This window comes from Lolium rigidum, chromosome 4 (assembly GCF_022539505.1).
Source record: "Lolium rigidum isolate FL_2022 chromosome 4, APGP_CSIRO_Lrig_0.1, whole genome shotgun sequence".
Lineage (NCBI taxonomy): Eukaryota > Viridiplantae > Streptophyta > Magnoliopsida > Poales > Poaceae > Lolium > Lolium rigidum.
In genome coordinates this window covers 186,765,820-186,784,372 of record NC_061511.1, presented here as the reverse complement: position 1 = coordinate 186,784,372, position 18,553 = coordinate 186,765,820, and the positions used below count along the sequence as shown (strand labels likewise).

Below are 18,553 nucleotides of genomic sequence, written 5' to 3'. Positions count from 1 at the left end.
TAGGCTTTGGAATCTCTTCAAGGGTGAGACTCGATACCCCCTCGTTGCTACCGTCTTCTAGATTGCATCTTGGCTTGGATTGCGTGTTCGCGGTAGGAATTTTTTGTTTTCTATGCAACATTATCCTACACGTCTTTCTCCCAGGCCGGTCGTGGCCACCACCAGCAGGCAGCACCAGCAGCGCTCACCGCCCGCCCAGCTCGATCCCACCCACCACCAACCACCAATCTCTGCCGCTGCTCCACTCTGCCTGCACGCGCGCATCAACCAGACCTGCTTCCGCCCGCTGCCAGTCAACGCCCACTGCTGCTCATCCACTTCGTTCCCAAATCCCAGCAATCCACTTCGCGAAGAAAAATCAGCTCGGACCGGAGGCAAACCGGGCGGCAACCGGACCGGAGCCAAACCGGGCGGCACACCGGATGGTCCGGCCCAGGATCCGGTCAAACCGGCCCCATGACCGGATTTCGCAATTTTGACTCCACTTTTTGCCCCAAATTTTGACAACTTTCCGGAGCCCGTTTGACTCCAAATTTTAACAGCATCCCCCAAATACTCCACATAGCCCATCTCTAATTTTTGACGATTTTTGGAACATATTTTTTGACCGCTCGTTTCGACCCAACTTTTCGGGCATTGACTTAATTTGACCGGTTTCCGATTTGGAGTGCCTTTGGTCCGTGTGAACCGCTTCAGCGCCTACATCAACACCGCGACAACGGCATCGGCACCCCGGATTCCGGCGCATCTTCGACACCGTCGTCATCACCATCATCGCAAGTTCGTGTGCTTGACACCGCCTAACGTCAATAGGTATAACTTGCCTCCCCTACCCCTTGTAGCCCATTTCTTCCTTTGCGTACTTATCCCATTGAGAGTGGCTTTCCGAGTGTTGCGGAGCATTGCACAAGTGTCACGACCGTGAGAGGGTTTGTGTGTGCGTTGTGTTGAGCGAAGCTCCGAAGCAAGCTCGGTGTGAAAGATACACAAAAGAAGAAAAGTGTGACATATACATATAGAAAAATAAAGCTTCTAAGCATAGAAAAAAGTGAAAAAAAGAGAAAAAAAGTAATAGAAAAAGAGTGTGTGTCCACCGATACAAAGGAGTGCAAAGCTTGTGAGCACTAAGAGAGATAAGAGAAGAGTGGCATTTGTGCAAATCTTGTTGCTTCTCTCATATGCAACCGAGCTACCGTCTCTCTTGTGTTGGCGTGACACCGAGCATATAGTCTTCGTTAGGACCATCTTTGTCACTTGCTCACTTCCTTGGTCGCGCTAACCCCATTGTTCTCCGTTGTGTGTGTTTCCGTGTTTCCTTGACATAGATCACCACTTTTGACATTTGACTTTGGATCTTACCCACATTTGACAATAGACTTTTCTGTTGATCTTTTTCGTTTGCTATCCACCCTTACCCACCACATATAGAGTTCTTAGCCTTTTACGTGTGCTTTGAGTGTGTGTGTGAGTAACCCCGATACATTTTGACTTTTCTCTTGACTTGAACCATTTTTCCGATACTTTCTTGAAAGGTGGGATACTTGTGTAGCTTTCCTTCCACCACATACATATACACCTTTCTAGTGAGATATATACATGATGACCCCACAAGAGCAAGCAGAGATGAGAGCATACTTCGCCGAGCTAGATGCTCGAGAGGCCAAAATGACCCTCCAAGACAAAGCCGAGTGCAACGCATACTTCAAACACCTTGAGAGCAAGAGAGATACACACCATGAGTCGAGTGAGGATGTTTCCATTTCTAACAACTTAACCTCTACTCCTCTTGTGTTGTCTTCCTCTTTGCTAGGTTGCTCGGACATCGACGACGCCATTGCCATGGAGATGAGGGACTCCACTATATGTGAGATGAGTGACTCCACTATATGTGAGATGAGCGACTCCACTATATGTGAGCTTAATGAGTGCCTCCACTTCGAGAGCATGAGTGATACACCAAGTGAGATGAGAGTGGTAGTTGATAGGTCATGTGAGGCCATTTCAAGTTCTAACAACTTACCCTCTACCTCTAGTGTGTTGTGTTCTCTTGTGTCTCATTGGGTACCATGGATGACGAGACGCCGATCATGGAGAAGATGTACATGGTGCATGAAGATGATGATATCACACCATGCTTGTTGCTTGAAGATGAACATGGAGGCCACATGGAGCCTACCACTTCCACAACACCTACCTCATATGAGCGGGACTACAAAGGTACGTATATGGGTGTTGATGATGCCATGATCCCACTAGTGGACATGATGATTTGTGAGTGCTTGCATGAGTTGGATGACCCTATTGCTATGTCATATGCTTCTTTCACTTTCCCTTGTGATACTTGTGATGCCACCATTCTTGATCATGTGGAAGTAGTTGCTTGTGACACATTGACCATGCCATGCTATGAGTGTTTTGATTTCTATCCTATTGCTTGCAATATGTCGAACAATTTCTCTTTCCCATGTGTTGCTTGCAATGATGATGATAATGCTTGTGTTGTGACAACTTTGATGAACAATTGCTCTTTCCATAAGTTTGTCGACAATAATGATCAAACCTTGAACATGTTTTGTACAAAACGCTTACAATACTCTCCCATTAATGCAACCAAAATGTTGAATACTTTCTCTTTCCAATGCTTGGTTTGCAATGATGTTAATATGCTTGTAAATGAGATTGCCCCCATAGCTCTCTCAAATTTTGGAGACTTTTCCTATGTCCATGATGAGCACGTTCATGTGTTTACCCCGCATATTCACCATATCTACTATGATGCTTTGCTTAACGCTAATGGTGATGTGCAAAAGAAATGGACCATCATGATGGATGATGTGTTCATATACCATGCACACACGTTCTTTGCTTTGCCTATTGTGTGTGTAGGTACAAGAATGCCAATGTCAACGTCGATTGAGCACGAGTTGACAAAGAGAGCTCTTGAGAGCATAATACAAGTAAGTACAAGATCGAACCCGGCTCTAATACCTTTCCCATGCTTTGCATTGAACATGCCAAACAATTTCTCTTTCTTATGGTTCTTTTGCAAGCATGATGATGTGATTCTTACCGTTGGTGTTGCCTCAAACAAGTTGACCAATTTCTCTTTCATTTGGTTTGTTGGCACGCACGGTTGTGCAAATTTTTACTTGATGAACTTTTTGGATGATATGTTGTGTGTTGCAACAAATATGAGGACCAATTTCTCTTTCCAATGGTTTGTGTGCACACATGTTGATGATATTTTGAACACTCTCCATTATGTGTTTTTGCCATATTCTCCTCTTATTGCTTCAAGGATGTTGAACAATTTCTCTTTCCGATGCCTTGAGTGCAACAATGCACATGAGTTTCTACATGAGATGGACATCATAGTCGTCTCACAATTTGGAGTTTTTGTGTTTCTGCATTTGGAAGATGTTGAAATGAAGTTCTTACGCATTGACCTTGCATATGCATTATTCTTGATATATTTGTGTTGTGCTAACGGTGTTGTGAATATGAATGGACATGTCGTTGATGATATGCTCCTCTATCACGCACACACATACTTTGCTTGGTCTTTGTTGTGTGAAGGTACAACTACGGACTTGTGTATGAGCTCCAATGAGTGGTTTCACCCACATACTTCAACTACACAAGATCTCTCAATGAGAGCACACCGACATCTTGCTAAGGTGACCTCCTTCTACTTGAGCTCTCTTGCTAAATCCATTGAACTTTGGCTACGCTTTGATTGCTCCTTTGCTTTTCTTGTGCTATTGATAGGGCTCTTGACAAGTGAAGGGACATTCAAGCGTTGGTGTCATCTACCTCCTCTACACATTCATGAAGACTCATCGTCGAGGACGACTCTTTTTCAAGTGGGAGGAGATGATGCAGCCCGACCTTCGGTCTTATCCGCATCATGGTCATCATCAAGAACTACGCTCAAGTCCGACGTCACGGAAGCATGGAAGAGGAGACGGAAGAAGGAGACGCGTCTAGGAAGGCCGGCACTACCGCCACGGAGTGGCCGGCACTGCCACCCTGCTCGACGCCGGGGGAAGACGGCACTGTCGCCATGCCTACGCCGACACCACCGTCCCCACTACGAAGCTCATAATATAAACCATCCCACTATGCTCTTTGTATGCCTAAACTACCCCTTCTTAGTGGCTCCCTATATATAGGCTCCCACCTCCCCCTTCATTAGGATAGGAATGAACTTGAGAGATTTAGGCTCATGCCTCCACCATCCCTTTGGGATTAGGGAAACCCCCTCCTTAGATTACCATAATCTATTGTACAAGGCACTCCTTATATGATTTATCTTTCGCACTTGTGATTCTACCGCGGTCTCTCACACGTGTGACTCCATAGATCGTATATCGGTCTTTCTCTCGGGGATTCTACCTCGTGTCTCTCCTTGAGGGATTCTATTGTGATAGTGGTTCGGGCTATCGGGAGTAAACCGGGATTGTATCGGGTTGTGTTGCGTGCGTTCGCGTGTGTTCATCGTGTTCTTCGCCGTGTTCTTCGTGTTCTTCCTCTCCCCCGCCTTTCCCTCGGTCAATTCGTGAGATCGGGCAACCCACGTGGCCTTAGGCCCCATCACTTTTCCTCTTCACTTGGGCCAATTCGAAGAGGTTCTTGTCTAAACTGTGTCAGTTTCCTGCGTAGGGTACGCAACTCTTGCTGTACTGACCCAAAAGTTGTTTTATTCCACCCAGACAGAACTTGGGAGACGCTCGACAATTTCACTGTTAGATCATGCACAGACGTGCAAGCCGGTGATGCCCTCCACGCCTCCTGTATTACCTCGCCGAACGAGTCAGGCGATTCCCACATGCGTTTGTAACGGAACGGGCGGCAACGTGGCACTCTTCTCCAATTGGTTCCCAGTTCATTCATCAATAAAATAGGACTATGGTCTGACTTCGCTGCAGTCAAATGCTTAACTGAAGCAAAAGGGAACAACTCAGACCATCCGGCAGTGGCTAGAGCTCGGTCCAATCTCACACGACAATAGTCACCACCTCTGATTTTTGTCTCAAACGTCCAATCTATCCCAGAATAGCCAAGGTCAGCTAATTCACATACATCAACAGCCTCCCTAAAGCCCGCTATCTGAGCATCATCTCTTTCATTTGGACCCCATTGCTCTTCCCTACGCAGAACCTCATTGAAGTGGCCAATGCAGATCCATGGACGAGTCCCTTCACCGCGTAAGAATTTCATCATGTCCCATGTCTTGTACCTCAAATGTCTCACTGCTTCCCCATAGAAACACGTTAGCCGCCACTGACCCCTTTCTGGTTCAGTTATCACTGAGTCAATGTGGTTCACGGCAGCTGACATTTTTCTATAGCGAACAACAGGCGAATCCTATACACCGACCAGGTCGGTGTATAGCTGGCGCCGCACACCCCCGTATGGGCCGGGCCCAATTCGCATTTTTCGGGAATTTGCTTAGTTCGTTTTCTGTTCTCTTCCTTTTTCTTTAGTATTTTTTCTGTTTGTTTTTCTGTTTCAGATTCGAAAATTGTTATGACTCAAAAATATTCAAATTTGAAAATGTTCAAATAAAATGAATTCAAAATAATTTCAAATTTTTTAGGTTCAAAAATTGTTCAAATATGAAAATTGTTTAGATTCGGAATTTGTTCAAAACTGAAAATTTTAAAAATATTTAAATTTAAAAATCTTGAAATTCGAAAAATATTTAGATTTGAAATTTGTTCAAATTCGAAAAGTGTTCAGACTAGGAATTTGTTCAAATTTTGAGAAATGTTCAGACTGGAAATTTGTTCAAATTTTGAAATAGTTCAGATCTGAAATTTGTTACAATTCAAAAATTGTTCAAATTATTCAAATTCGAAAAATTTGCAAATTTTAAAATTGTTCAATATTCGAAATTGTTCAAAAAATAAAGGATTGGTCAGATTTTAAAAATGTTCAATTCAAAAATTACCAGTTTGATCCAGTAATGTTTTTTATTAAAAACGTAAAAGAAAAAAAAGATAAATACATGTTTGATGGGCCGAGCCCACATATGGCTGGAGGGTGTGCGGCATCTGCTCCCTACCGAGCCGAAATCGTTAAAAAAAGGCCGACCTTCGCGAAGGGAAGGCAACTCGGTCCGCACGCGACAAGTGGCGCGCTGTGGTGCTAGAAAATTCCTGGGAAGTGGTCTCCCTGCTCGCCACGTGTCGCAAGGGGAAGCAAGGTGGGGATGGAGGAGGAGAGAGAAGACTGGGGTGTGTCAGTTTTTCCCTTTTTCCTCTAGATTCGTTTTTTCAAAATAAATATCTTGAGAACCGTAAGTCCAAATTGCGAACCGTTTTCACTTTTGAGATCCTCGCGTCGAGAACTTTAAAACTAGATCTCATGTTGATAGGTTTGGAGATACTTTTTTTTCGTACTTCCAATAATATTATGATGTACCTGTGGTGTGTACCTAACTGTACTCGTGTTTCAACTGATAAGTACTTATGTTTTTAGTGTATTTGGTGCAATTTTTCCCTTTAGTCGCTAAATGTACTCGCCCGTGTGCGGGACTGTACCTATACTTACGCGTGACTGTACCTGCTCGTGTGCGCCACTATACTTCTGTACATGTACTTGCTTGTGTTCACGACTGTACCTGCTCGTATGCGTGTTTGTACCTGCTCGTCTGCGTGACTGTACTTATACTCGCTCGTGTGTTCAACTGTACTCGTGTGGTGTGCGTGATCGTACTCGCTCGTGTGCACGATTGTATCCTCCTCGTGTGCGCGCGTACTTGTACTTGTCTCGCCTGTGTGCGCCACTGTACTTACTCGTGTGCGCGACTGTATCTGCCCATGTGTGCGAATGTACTTACCCGTATGCGTGACTGTACCTGCCCATGTATGTGACTGTACCTACCCGTGTGCGCGACTGTTTTTGTACTCGTTCGTATGTGTGTGTAGAATGTAATTATACTCCTATTTCCGACTGTACTTGCTAGCAGTTTGCATCGTGCTGGATGCATGCCTACAGCCAAGCACGGCCAGGTGCGATTGGCAAGTACGCCGCGGCTCGGCGCGCGCGGGAGACGCTCCGTACGATGCCACGCGTCGTACGTATGTGGGCTAACCAGACCTTTAAGAAGGTCGGCCTCCAGGGAGCGATACCCCTACCGAGCAGGTCGGTGTAAAGCAGTTCCCGGAACAACAGCCCAGTATGTAGTTCACGAGGAAAGAAATGGGCCTGAGTCGGAAAGGCCCAACTCCAACGTCTGTGCGTCCCGACTCCTGAGTTCGCGGTTTTACCTTCGCTCTACTTCTGTTTCCCAAATTTGAACGCCGCCGCCCAACCTGCCTGCCTGCCTGCCATGGTTCCCCAAAATTAGTTCCTTCAATTGTCCTACTCGAAATCCCCACTTCATCTTCCTCCTCAAAACATCCCAAAGAACAACCACACCAGCAAAGGGAAAGATTGGCGGCGAAAATGGACGAGGCGAACTCGTACGAGGAGGAGCGCCGGAGGCAGATCGAGCAGAACAAGCGCAAGCTGGACGAGCTGCGGGTGCACAGGCTCTCCGCCGCCGTCCGCCAGGCCGCCGCCAAGCCCATGCCGGTCAGTCAGATCCACTCTCCTCCGGGAACAAAAAAGAAAAGGTCCTCCCCTTCTATGCTCCCTCGTCTTGTTGCTGACCCCCGGCCTGGTCTGCTCGCTCGGTGCCGCAGGCCAAGCTGCTGATGCCGCGGAATCCGAGGCTGGACGCCCCGACCCGGCGGTCCGGTCGCATCGCCAGCCTCCCGGAGCAGCCCGACTACCGCACCAGGAAGGCGAACGGCGATGTAAAGACCGAATCGCCCGATCCAGTTCCAGCGTACGCGACCGACCAAGAGAGGGCCTACGCAGTCACCAGGGCCGAGCAGCTCAGGGGCCAGCTGGGCTCCGACTACCCAGCCTTCATCAAGCCCATGTCCCACAGCACCTCCACTAAATCGAATCAGCTGGTACGGTAACAACATCCCCTGTTTGCCTATTGTAAATGTAATCTGTTCTTGGATGGTAATTTGTTGGTTATCTGGCAGTATATCCCGATGTACTTCACCCCGTATCTCGCCGTGCATGATGAGATGATGGTTCTGGTGGATGAGGTGAACAATAAAGAGTTTGCCATGCTCTGCCGTGTCTGGCGTCAGAAGCGCTACCTTAACGAGTGGAGAGCGTTTTCTGCTTACCACGAGCTGGCTGATGGTGACTGCTTGGTGTTGCAGCTCATAGAGAGGAGAAAATTCAAGGTGAGGTTCAACCTGTTCTTCGCACAGCACGAGATCTTAATTAGATGGGTGTTTTGAGAGAAGAAAGTTGCTCTCGATAGCATGACTGGAACGCAGGGTTTTGTTGGGACCCTGCATCATGTCGTATCGAATTTCTGTGCTACTTTTTGGATTCCAAATGCAGCATTATGATTCTGCAATTCCCTTGCTACTATGTGGGTTACAGGAGTCATCCTCATTAATGTATAAGTCCACAGTTTTTGTTTACCCACACAGTGGTTTAGACTTTAGAGTTGATTGAGTACGATATGGAAAAGTTCGGTTCTGGCCATATAATAACTAGAGTTAATTTCCTACAAACATCTATGTTTCTGCATGATGTAGTCTTGAATTATTGCGTAGTGCCACATGCATCTATAATTGTAACTAGGGATTGTTTCTAATTATTGAAAGAGTGAGAAATCATGCCTGTTTGGGCTTTCAGAATTTTACATGAAGTGCAGAAAAGAGCACTATCGTCTACAGAGTTCTTCTTTTCAATCAGATCTAAAAAAAAAGTGTTCAGATATTAGCTTTCCATAGCCTGGCTTTAGTTGTACATGAAAATTAGGGATTCTTGTAAGCCCTAGTAATGGGTAAAATCCATTTATCTCATGATGCAGGTTTATATAGTTAGAGCGAGTTCTTACAACAACAATGACCACTGATGGTGCGAGCTTCCAGTATTGCTAGCGTAGAAGGTAAAGTTTTCCTTCCTTCGTTTGCATTGGTTTAACCGTTCAATTGGTTTTGTAAATATCTAGTTCCAAATGCTTCTCTTTGTGTAGTAGCTCAGTTCATAATTACCACCTTCACTTGGAAGATGAAACTATGGAACCGCTTATGAGTTACTTTCTTTCCTGTTGGTTTTAGACATTAGAAAAATTCAGCTATTTCTTCCACTTTTGTACTGGTTTCAGATTTTCAGCCTGAACAGTTAAATTTCAACCGTTTTGTTTACCGTCATTTAGGCCAGAGTCGTTAATCCCTCTTTAGGATTGATGCATCGCAGCCAAACTAGTTGACTGACATCTTATAGGACTGCCTAGCCAAAGATGTTTAGTGTACACAGTACACACACATACAAGTAGACACTGTATTAGTCAAAGGGGAGATATTCAGCTCAAGCTAACCTCTTCACTTCATTCGCCTTGCTGCTGCTTTTTTATTCCGACTTGGCTGTGTAGGGTTGGTTATTGACTCAACATTACTCCATGATTATCTTTGTGTGATTATTCTTACAAGCTGGAAACGGCACTGCAAAAGTTTGGCCGCGCGCGCACACATCCACTTAAGTTTGGCCGCGCGCGCCCAGCCCAGCCCGACCAGTTCTTCTTTCTTTCTCCCTCTGTTCTTCTTCTCTCCCCTGTGGCGCCCGGTTCTCTCTCTCCTCCCTCTCCCCCCCACCAAATCCACCACCAAATCAGCAGATCTGTTCGTGGAGATCGTTCCCCATCCATTTCTCAAGGTAATCTCCTTCGAATCTTCTCCATTCATCCACTAATTTTATAGATCGGGCTAGATTTGGACATGAACCCTAGACATGGTTTTTTTGTGTGCACTCTATATTGTATTGTTTGTGTTGGAGATGGTAGCCTCATGTATGCATGTGTTTGAACCATAGATTTGTTGAAACCTACATATGAAATTTCACATGTATGTGTATGAACCCTATGTATGTATGTGTATGAACCCACATGTATGCCTAGTATTTGTGATGGAGTAACTCATATTTGTTAGTGGAATGGATCGTAATATGGTTCAAAAATGTAAACATGTAGGATGGCCGGTCCCGGTGGCCGGCGAGGCGGTCGAGGCCGCGGTCCTCGGGCGCCCCGGGGCCGGGGAAGGGGCCGCCGCGGTGGAGCAGCAAGGGCCCCACGGTCACCGTCACTCGCATCCTCCTCGTCTTCGCATGAGGAACGCCGCTTCGAGTTCCTCCTCCGCATTGACGACGACCCACTCGGCATCAAGCGGCTACCGGACAAGTTCGCCGAGTTCGTCGACGGCGTCGAGCCGGCGCACTTGCGGCTACGGGAGGCTAGCCGCAACTTCCGCCGCCGGTCCGTGGAGGTCCTGTTCGACGGGCAGGGCAAGATGTACCTGCACACGGGGTGGGACAAGTTCGCCCGTGACCTCCACCTCGAGCCCGGCTGCCAGCTCACCTTCCTGTACGAGGGGGACGGCGAGATGATCGTCAAGGTGTTCGACGACACCGCCTGCTGCGTGCACTACCACACCGGCGAATCCGGCTCGGACACCGATAGTTAGAACTTAGAGTGTTGTCAACTCTATCTTCGTTGCTTCGTGTTGTTTGAATTCTATCTTAAATTGTATGAAACTATGTGCTACGATGTTAGGTATGATGATGTTATGTCCATGATGTGTGTACGAAATGGTCTGTTGATATGATGTGTGTATGACATAGCTTTTGACATGATGGCAGTTTTGTTGGAATATGGTAGGATTTTTCATGGTTTTAACACAAGTCAATGTGTGGCGCCCTTCCCACTGGCGCCACACTGCACTGTGTGGCGCCCCTCCCGTCGGCGCCACACATCCATGTCTAATTGCCCAAAACATACTGTAAGGCAAATCATCTGGGACTTAGCCGTTTTGGCGAGCCTCTATGTGTGGCGCCGATGCCACGGGCGCCACAGTAGCATTTGTGGCGCCGATCCCACGGGCGCCACACAAAGAGGCTCGCCAAAACGGCTAAGGACTAATCGTCCGGAGCCCCTGGATGTTTTCGACCCAAATGTTGATATATGTTGGCATATGTGGCGCCGACGACACGGGCGCCACACACTGCAGTGTGGCGCCAGTGTGAAGGGCGCCACACATTGACTTGTGCTAAGACCTTGGAAAATCCTACCACATTCCAACAGTTTGAGGACAACATTGCACTGATCATCAAGGTTCAAAGGACACAACATAATGGTTCAAATGACAAATAAGGTTCGACGACATCAAGGTTCCAATTACAATAAGGTTCAACGACATGAAGGTTCGAGAAGATCAAGGTTCACACAACATCATGGTTCGACAACATAAAAGGTTCGACAACAAGAACATAGCCAAAGGGACATCAGGAACGTGGCAAAGGCTCCCTCCCCCCTCGCCTTCTTTTTCTTAGATTCTTCAGCCAATTCTTCCTTCTCCCTTATGTCACGAGCCAACTGAACGACCGAATCGAAGAAGTGGTGGCGCTCCTCCGTCTTTGCATCTTCCGTTTGAGCTCTTTCCTCCTTGATGCGTGCAGCCTCCCTAGCCACCTCTTCTAGGTGCATCCTATTGGCCCTCTCCCTCGCTATTTGCTCAAGTTGGCAGCTCCTTAGGAATTTTGCCCGTGCCTCGCGGTCCCGTTCGGCCTTCGGCTTGTCATTCCTCCTCTTGTTGCGCAATAGGTATTCCTCATACCCCCTTTGCATACGATCATCTTCCTCCTTCTTCTTAGCTATCTCCTCCCGCCTCTTCCTCTCAAGTGCTTCCTTCTCCCTCTTCCGCATCGTCCTTACCGCCTCCTCCCAAACGGACTCCTCCTTCTCATTGCCCTCCCATGCCCCCTTCCCCTTGGTGGGTTGAGTTGCCATACCTGAAAACCAAATTTAATAACCAAAGTTAGTATTGCAATAGGAAAATAGAAAGTACAATGCAATTAGTAACTTGGAGACACATACGGATAAGGCCCCGCTAGGTATCCTAGCATACTAGTACCCCGACGGCCACCATGCCGACCTCTACTAAGCCCAACGTGAATCCTTGGTTGCCTTGGACCTTGTCGCCATTGTGTTTGATGCCTTGCGGCTTGTTGCCTTGGAGCTTGTTGCGTAGGGGCTTGTTGCCGTGGGGCTTCTTGCCTTGGAGCTTGTTGACTTGGAGCTTGTTGCGTACGAGCTTGTTGCCGTGGGGCTTGTGTGCTTGGAGCTTCTTGCCGTGGGGCTTGTTGCCGTGGAGCTTGTGTGCTTGGAGCTTGTTGGCTTGGAGGAGGTTGACGCGGCGACGGTTGGCTTGGAGCTTGTTGGCTTGGGGTTTGTTGGCTTGGGGTTTGTTGGCTTCGAGGTTGATTTGAAGCTTGTTGGCTACTTGATGCTTGACTTGTGCTAGCATCATTGCCCTTTGATTTTTTGCCGGATGTGCACTTCCTTTTATTGTGGCCCTTACTATTGCACGATCCACAATTAGTTGGCTCGCGAGCTTCTTGGAATAACCTGTTTCCGGAATGACCCCATCTATCCATATCTCCGTGATACCTCTTTGTCTTTCTTCTTCCACGTTTCACAACCTTCCATTCCGGATCTGGCCAAACTTGCACACCATGATACTCCGGCCATTGTGATTGATCCAAGTAAGGACAAAACCTTGGAGCCCATGTCCTCTTTGTGGCTTCAATTGAGAACTCGGACTCCCGAACGGTGAGCGGGTTATTGTAGTCGACACGTCTAGTGCGTGCCGCTGTTAGCAAGTGGGAGCAAGCCAAATGAAGCAAAGAAGGCCTCCTACATGTGCATTCACATGTCTTTAGGGACACACGGAAAGCCCGGCCTCCGTGTTGGACACCACCTTGTGTGGTGCCTCCCGGCTCATTCACTTGGTAAACCCAGTCAACATTATCATAACATGTAGTTGCTTGCCGCTACCTTTTTTTTTTCCTTTCCATCCATTGCCCTCTTGTTTACAAGGAAACTCGAAACAGACGCATGATCTACTCTCCATAAAACTAGGGCGTATCCCGCGTGGTATCATAACTAATTGGGTGCACATCCCGTGGGTTAAGCCAGCCCCGGCCGGTACAGCTCCAGGAGATAAAGACGCGCATGCTTGCTACCAAGGCAAGAAATTAGTGTTGACAATGCATTAATTCCTCCTTATTTTCTCCCTCTCATCACGGATTTCACCACTAAACAAGGCATGTCACATTTATCAACGCCCAGTAATTATTCTACGCCTGGTGGTTGATTCCCGCTACTTTTTTACTTTCCATCCATTGCCCCTTGTTTACAAGGAAGTTCGAACATACATATGATTTATGCTCCATAAAACTAGAGCCTACCCTAACTTCGCGTGTCATAACTAATTGGGTAAGCCAGACGCATACACCCTAGAAAAAAGATGACGCGAGGCATGAATATTTCTCCCACACATCCCCTAAATAATTACTCCTACTATTAATCGTTGCTACTATTACTAGTTCTATGGAATAGGCCTCGAGTACTCTGTGCATGCTATCGTTATTTAATGTTCTATAATTGTGGACGCGGAGCCGTACAACTCCATGAAAAAATGAACCAAAACAGACGCCATGATTTATCATCCATTAAATAACGACCTACAAACGTGTGGTGTCATTACAATAAATTGGGAGCTTATCCCGTGATTGGTTCACGCGGTAGATACAACTCCTACTGGAGAAAATGAAGGACATGAATTTCACCTCTATATGAGGCGACGAGTTGCTGTGCATGTCATGGTTTATTAATGCCCTGTAATTGTGGATGTGGCCTGGTTAATTAACTTACTGAATTTTTGTACTAGTACTGGGCTGTAATATATATGGTCGAAGCTCATTAATTTTCTGAATTTATGTGGAATGGGGCTGTAATTGTGGGCTGCAAGATCTAGCTAGCTCCACATATATTGCATCTAATCCTGGTGCAAAGCTAAAAAGAGAGTAATAGTGACATTTTAATATCAAGCTTCATAGGACAAGACTTGCACTGCAAATTGTTGTTATGAGTAACATAGCATTGTATACTCTCTTTCATTAAGCGTCCTGCCACTGCTAGTTTAGTTTTGCTTCAAACTTGCATCGCCATATATTCAACACTTCACGACTACCATGCACCGAGACAAGTCTACCTAAACCCTAAAGGAGGCAAGCGTTGTGCCAATCCAAGTCTACTTCGTGGCATTCCAAGACCTTGTTTGTCTCAAAGACAAGAATAGTACACCCAAAAAAAAGTACGGTTCTGGTGAAAATCAATTTGGCGCTTTATTTGTCTAAACACATTTAGCAAAAACAGTATAAGAAGTTCCAGTGATGAGAACCACATTACAAACATTCCACGGAAACAAGTTTTAGTTCAGCAGTGATAAAAAAACAAGTTGAAACAGTGGAAAAAACCGTTTAAGATGTTCCATATGTAGGTGCAGAGGACCTCCATAGCGGATGCTTTCCAGAATCTAGGAAACAGTGACCAAGCCAGCAACAGGCATTGAACATACATGCTCCATGCTAGTACCTAACCAACTCCAACAACAATTGACGAAATACACCCATCATCCAAGCTAGTGCAGCAGCGGCAGACACATAAAGTTGAAACCGTAGGATCACCAATCATCTTGTCCCTGCAGTTGGAGAGCCTCAGAGTCCACCAGAATAGCAAAACCGATCAACCATGAGCAAACAACACAGAAACTTGAACTAACACATAGATGCTCCAGGCCAAACAAGGACAGCAGTCCACCTGCAACTCATTATTAACCTAACAGGCAGTGAACACAGCACTGCGTCAATGAAATCGACAAAGAAAGCATGTACGGCCGGCCAGATCTCCAGCTCAACTCCTCCCCTTCACGAGCAAGGGCCACAACAACCTGCTTCATGTACATCATATCACCTGCACGCCAATAAGCCAACAAAGGTTCAGCTCCACGATGGGCACATGGAACTACTGCTTAGCACGCAAGCAACACATGCACAAAAATAAAATGTTCAACAACTGACGATTATTTAGACCACTAAAACTTGATCAACATTAGGATTGGTTAGACCATATCAAATAATATTGGTCAGCAAGTGACTATGTGATCTAGAAGCTGGGCAAGTGATCGTTCTGCAACTAAAAGTCACTAAATGACTTGTATATTGGGTCATACAGACGACACTAGGCATGGCATGATCTACAAAAGCATGTACAATCCCAAAACTAAGAAATCCCACACGGAGCAAAGGATGCTCTCGATAACATACGAGAGAGGAGGCACGTAGAACTCACCGGCAAGGAGGTGAGGCCAGCACCACCATGGTTGCGGTATGGTCGGCACGAGCGCTGTGTCACCAGCCAAAGGAAGAAAAGAAGGCCGAGAGGGCCAAGCATGGCCTACAACTGCACTACAGGAGGCCATGGTCGACCCCACACTGACCATCGCGGTCATAGCACGACGGCGAGAAGCAAGGTAGTCGAAGCCAAGGGATGGTCAGGCCTAAAACCATGCACAAGGTGTGCCAACACAGCAACAGCAGCATCACCGGCGCTAGAAAGGCCATGTCACACTGGACCGGGCAGCTCCAGGTCAAGTTCTCTCCTACTGCCTGCAAAGTCAATGTAAAACTTACTCTATATTTCTGCAAATAGGACAATACATGTATCCACACCAATCACCAAACAAAATAAAGACCATGCAAATAAAGACTTGTTTCATCTTATCCGAGAATAAAAAAAATGATAAGGAAGAGAGGTATCCTTGGGTAGTACTAACCAATAACACCCATAAGAGAGGTAACCGCAGATAATTACGAGATGGGAAATATAAACATCCATCAATACAGTACTTAATTCTACACTCTACAGTACAATTATGAGATACAGGGCACAAAGCAGAGCAAGATCTGTTCTCGACGGATGAGATCACTGGATATAACATACAAATGCAGATGCCAGTACAAAAAAAAATTGACAGTGACAAATCATATCTAGTTAGCTAGCTAACCTGTTCCTTAGGAAAGTGTTGAGGAGACTGATCCCTGCGGAGAACTGACCGGCATCGGGGCGATGGAAAAACTGGGCACGTGAGGCCACGGCCAGCCCAGAAGCACCACCAGAGCCAGAACACCCAGGTCACACCGGACAAAAATCTGTAGTAACAGTTAAAAGTCAAAATACCAGAAATAAATACTACTAGTTCGGCTACAACACCAACTAGAAATTAACTATTGAAGGCTAAATTTTAATGATGGCAACATATGAAGTGATACATACATAATAATTCAAGTTGTAAATGGCAAAAGGAGAAGAAACTAATTCCTCCAGGTCATAAAATGCAAGGATTGTGTAACATCTGAGCTAGCTGCTTGCTTGCTTAACCCGTGTCATAATAAGATACCAAAAGGAGGTTGCAGTTATTCATCCCAACCAGTGTCCACCGGCAAATGGTATTTGACATGAAAACTTATTTGCATGTCCAGTTTATATGCATCCAAATTAAGTGCCCAGAAAGACATAAAGACATACTGCAAATTCAGAGTACCCAGAAAGACCGAAAATTAGAAGTGAGATTAGAGAAAAGATCACATCAGACCATGCAAGTATTGATCCTTCAATAGCTGCAACAGGGACATATTCATCTCCAATAGGAATGTGAGACCAATGGAAGTGAATCCTTCCCCTCCTCCACCACTACTGCCAGCTCTTCCAAAGCCTCCAGCACTTGAAAGGAAGGAGCTCTCCGCTAGGGACAATGTGCGCACAAATAGAAGAACTGTATCTCCAGAACCACCTCCAGGTCCAACAGAGGCATTAGTTACAGCATCAGTTAAACTGCCACCCTCCCACAAACCCAACACTGGAATGCAGTTACAATAAATGTAAGAAAAATTATTAAGATCTACTGCGCTTCCAAGACAAAATATGGGCCAATCATTGATATATGTGTTACCTGTTATACCACCAGCAGCTGTGGAAGACCCTGTGATGTCATTGCCACTGCCACTGCCAAGTTCACAAGGCAAATCGGCATTACCATATGTAGTTCCACCGTCAGCACTGCTTCCATTAACAAAACTGCTTCCCCCTTTACCACCATGTCCACCACCACCACTTAGGACGCTACTCAGCTACTCAACAGTCTTCCTCGTCCTATTCCACTTTTGCATCCTGAAATTAGAAATGGAATTTAAGTTTACAGTAAATGCCAAAATCGCATGCACTTTTGTGGTATTGAAAACTATTGTGGTATTGAATATGTACTTATGCACTTTATCTCTTATTAAGTTGCTTGTTGTGCGATAACCATGTTTCTGGGGACGCCATCAACTATTCTTTGTTGAATATCATGTGAGTTGCTATGCATGTCCGTCTTGTCCGAAGTAAGAGAGATCTACCACCTTAATGGTTGGAGCATGCATATTGTTAGAGAAGAACATTGGGCCGCTAACTAAAGCCATGAATCATGGTGGAAGTTTCAGTTTTGGACATATATCCTCAATCTCATATGAGAATAATAATTGTTGCCACATGCTTATGCATTAAAGAGGAGTCCATTATCTGTTGTCCATGTTGTCCCGGTATGGATGTCTAAGTTGAGAATAATCAAAATCGAGAAATCCAAAATGCGAGCTTTCTCCTTAGACCTTTGTACAGGCGGCATGGAGGTACCCCATTGTGACACTTGGTTAAAACATGTGCATTGCAAAGATCCGGTAGTCCAAGCTAATTAGGACAAGGTGCGGGCACTATTAGTATACTATGCATGAGACTTGCAACTTGTAAGATATAATATTCATAACTCATATGCTTTATTACTACCGTTGACAAAATTGTTTCATGTTTTCAAAATAAAAGCTCTAGCACAAATATAGCAATCGATGCTTTCCTCTTTGAAGGACCATTCTTTTTACTTTTATGTTGAGTCAGTTCACCTATCTCTCTCCACCTCAAGAAGCAAACACTTGTGTGAACTGTGCATTGATTCTTACATACTTGCATATTGTACTTATTATATTACTCTATGTTGACAATTATCCATGAGATATACATGTTATAAGTTGAAAGCAACCGCTGAAACTTAATCTTCCTTTGTGTTGCTTCAATGCCTTTACTTCGATTTATTGCTTTATGAGTTAACTCTTATGCAAGACTTATTGATACTTGTCTTAAAGTACTATTCATGAAAAGTCTTTGCTTTATGATTCACTTGTTTACTCATGTCCTTACCATTGTTTTGATCGCTGCATCCACTACATATGTTTACAAATAGTATGATCAAGGTTATGATGGCATATCACTTCGAAATTATCTTTGTTATCGTTTTACCTGCTCGGGACGAGCAGAACTAAGCTTGGGGATGCTTGATACGTCTCCGACGTATCGATAATTTCTTATGTTCTATGCCATATTATTGATGATACCTACATGTTTTATGCACACTTTATGTCATATTCGTGCATTTTCTGGAACTAACCTATTAACAAGATGCCGAAGTGCCGATTCTGTTGTTTTCGCTGTTTTTGGTTTCAGAAATCCTAGTAACGAAATATTCTCGGAATTGGACGAAACAAA

The 18,553-nt window shown here is 45.5% G+C and overlaps 2 protein-coding genes and 1 long non-coding RNA gene across 5 annotated transcripts in view; 2 read left to right on the top strand and 1 right to left on the bottom strand.

Moving 5' to 3' along the window:
- Window positions 1-18,553, top strand: part of LOC124706640 (B3 domain-containing protein Os06g0194400-like) — a 74,150-nt gene that overhangs the window by 32,793 nt on the left and 22,804 nt on the right. The window lies entirely within an intron of this gene.
- LOC124647920 (B3 domain-containing protein Os06g0194400-like) lies at window positions 6,849-8,312 on the top strand. The gene is made up of 5 exons (XM_047187769.1): window positions 6,849-6,870; window positions 6,974-7,029; window positions 7,429-7,581; window positions 7,692-7,967; window positions 8,046-8,312. Exons 1-5 carry the CDS (start codon window positions 6,849-6,851, stop codon window positions 8,310-8,312), a joined length of 774 nt encoding a protein of 257 aa, XP_047043725.1.
- Window positions 15,428-17,143, bottom strand: LOC124706642. Of its 2 annotated transcripts, XR_007004503.1 has the most exons (4): window positions 16,932-17,143; window positions 16,575-16,838; window positions 15,987-16,131; window positions 15,428-15,588 (listed from the first exon to the last, which is right to left on the bottom strand). It is a non-coding gene; the product is annotated as an uncharacterized LOC124706642 (long non-coding RNA). The 2 variants fall into 2 exon arrangements; XR_007004502.1 differs by having other exon boundaries at window positions 15,987-16,838.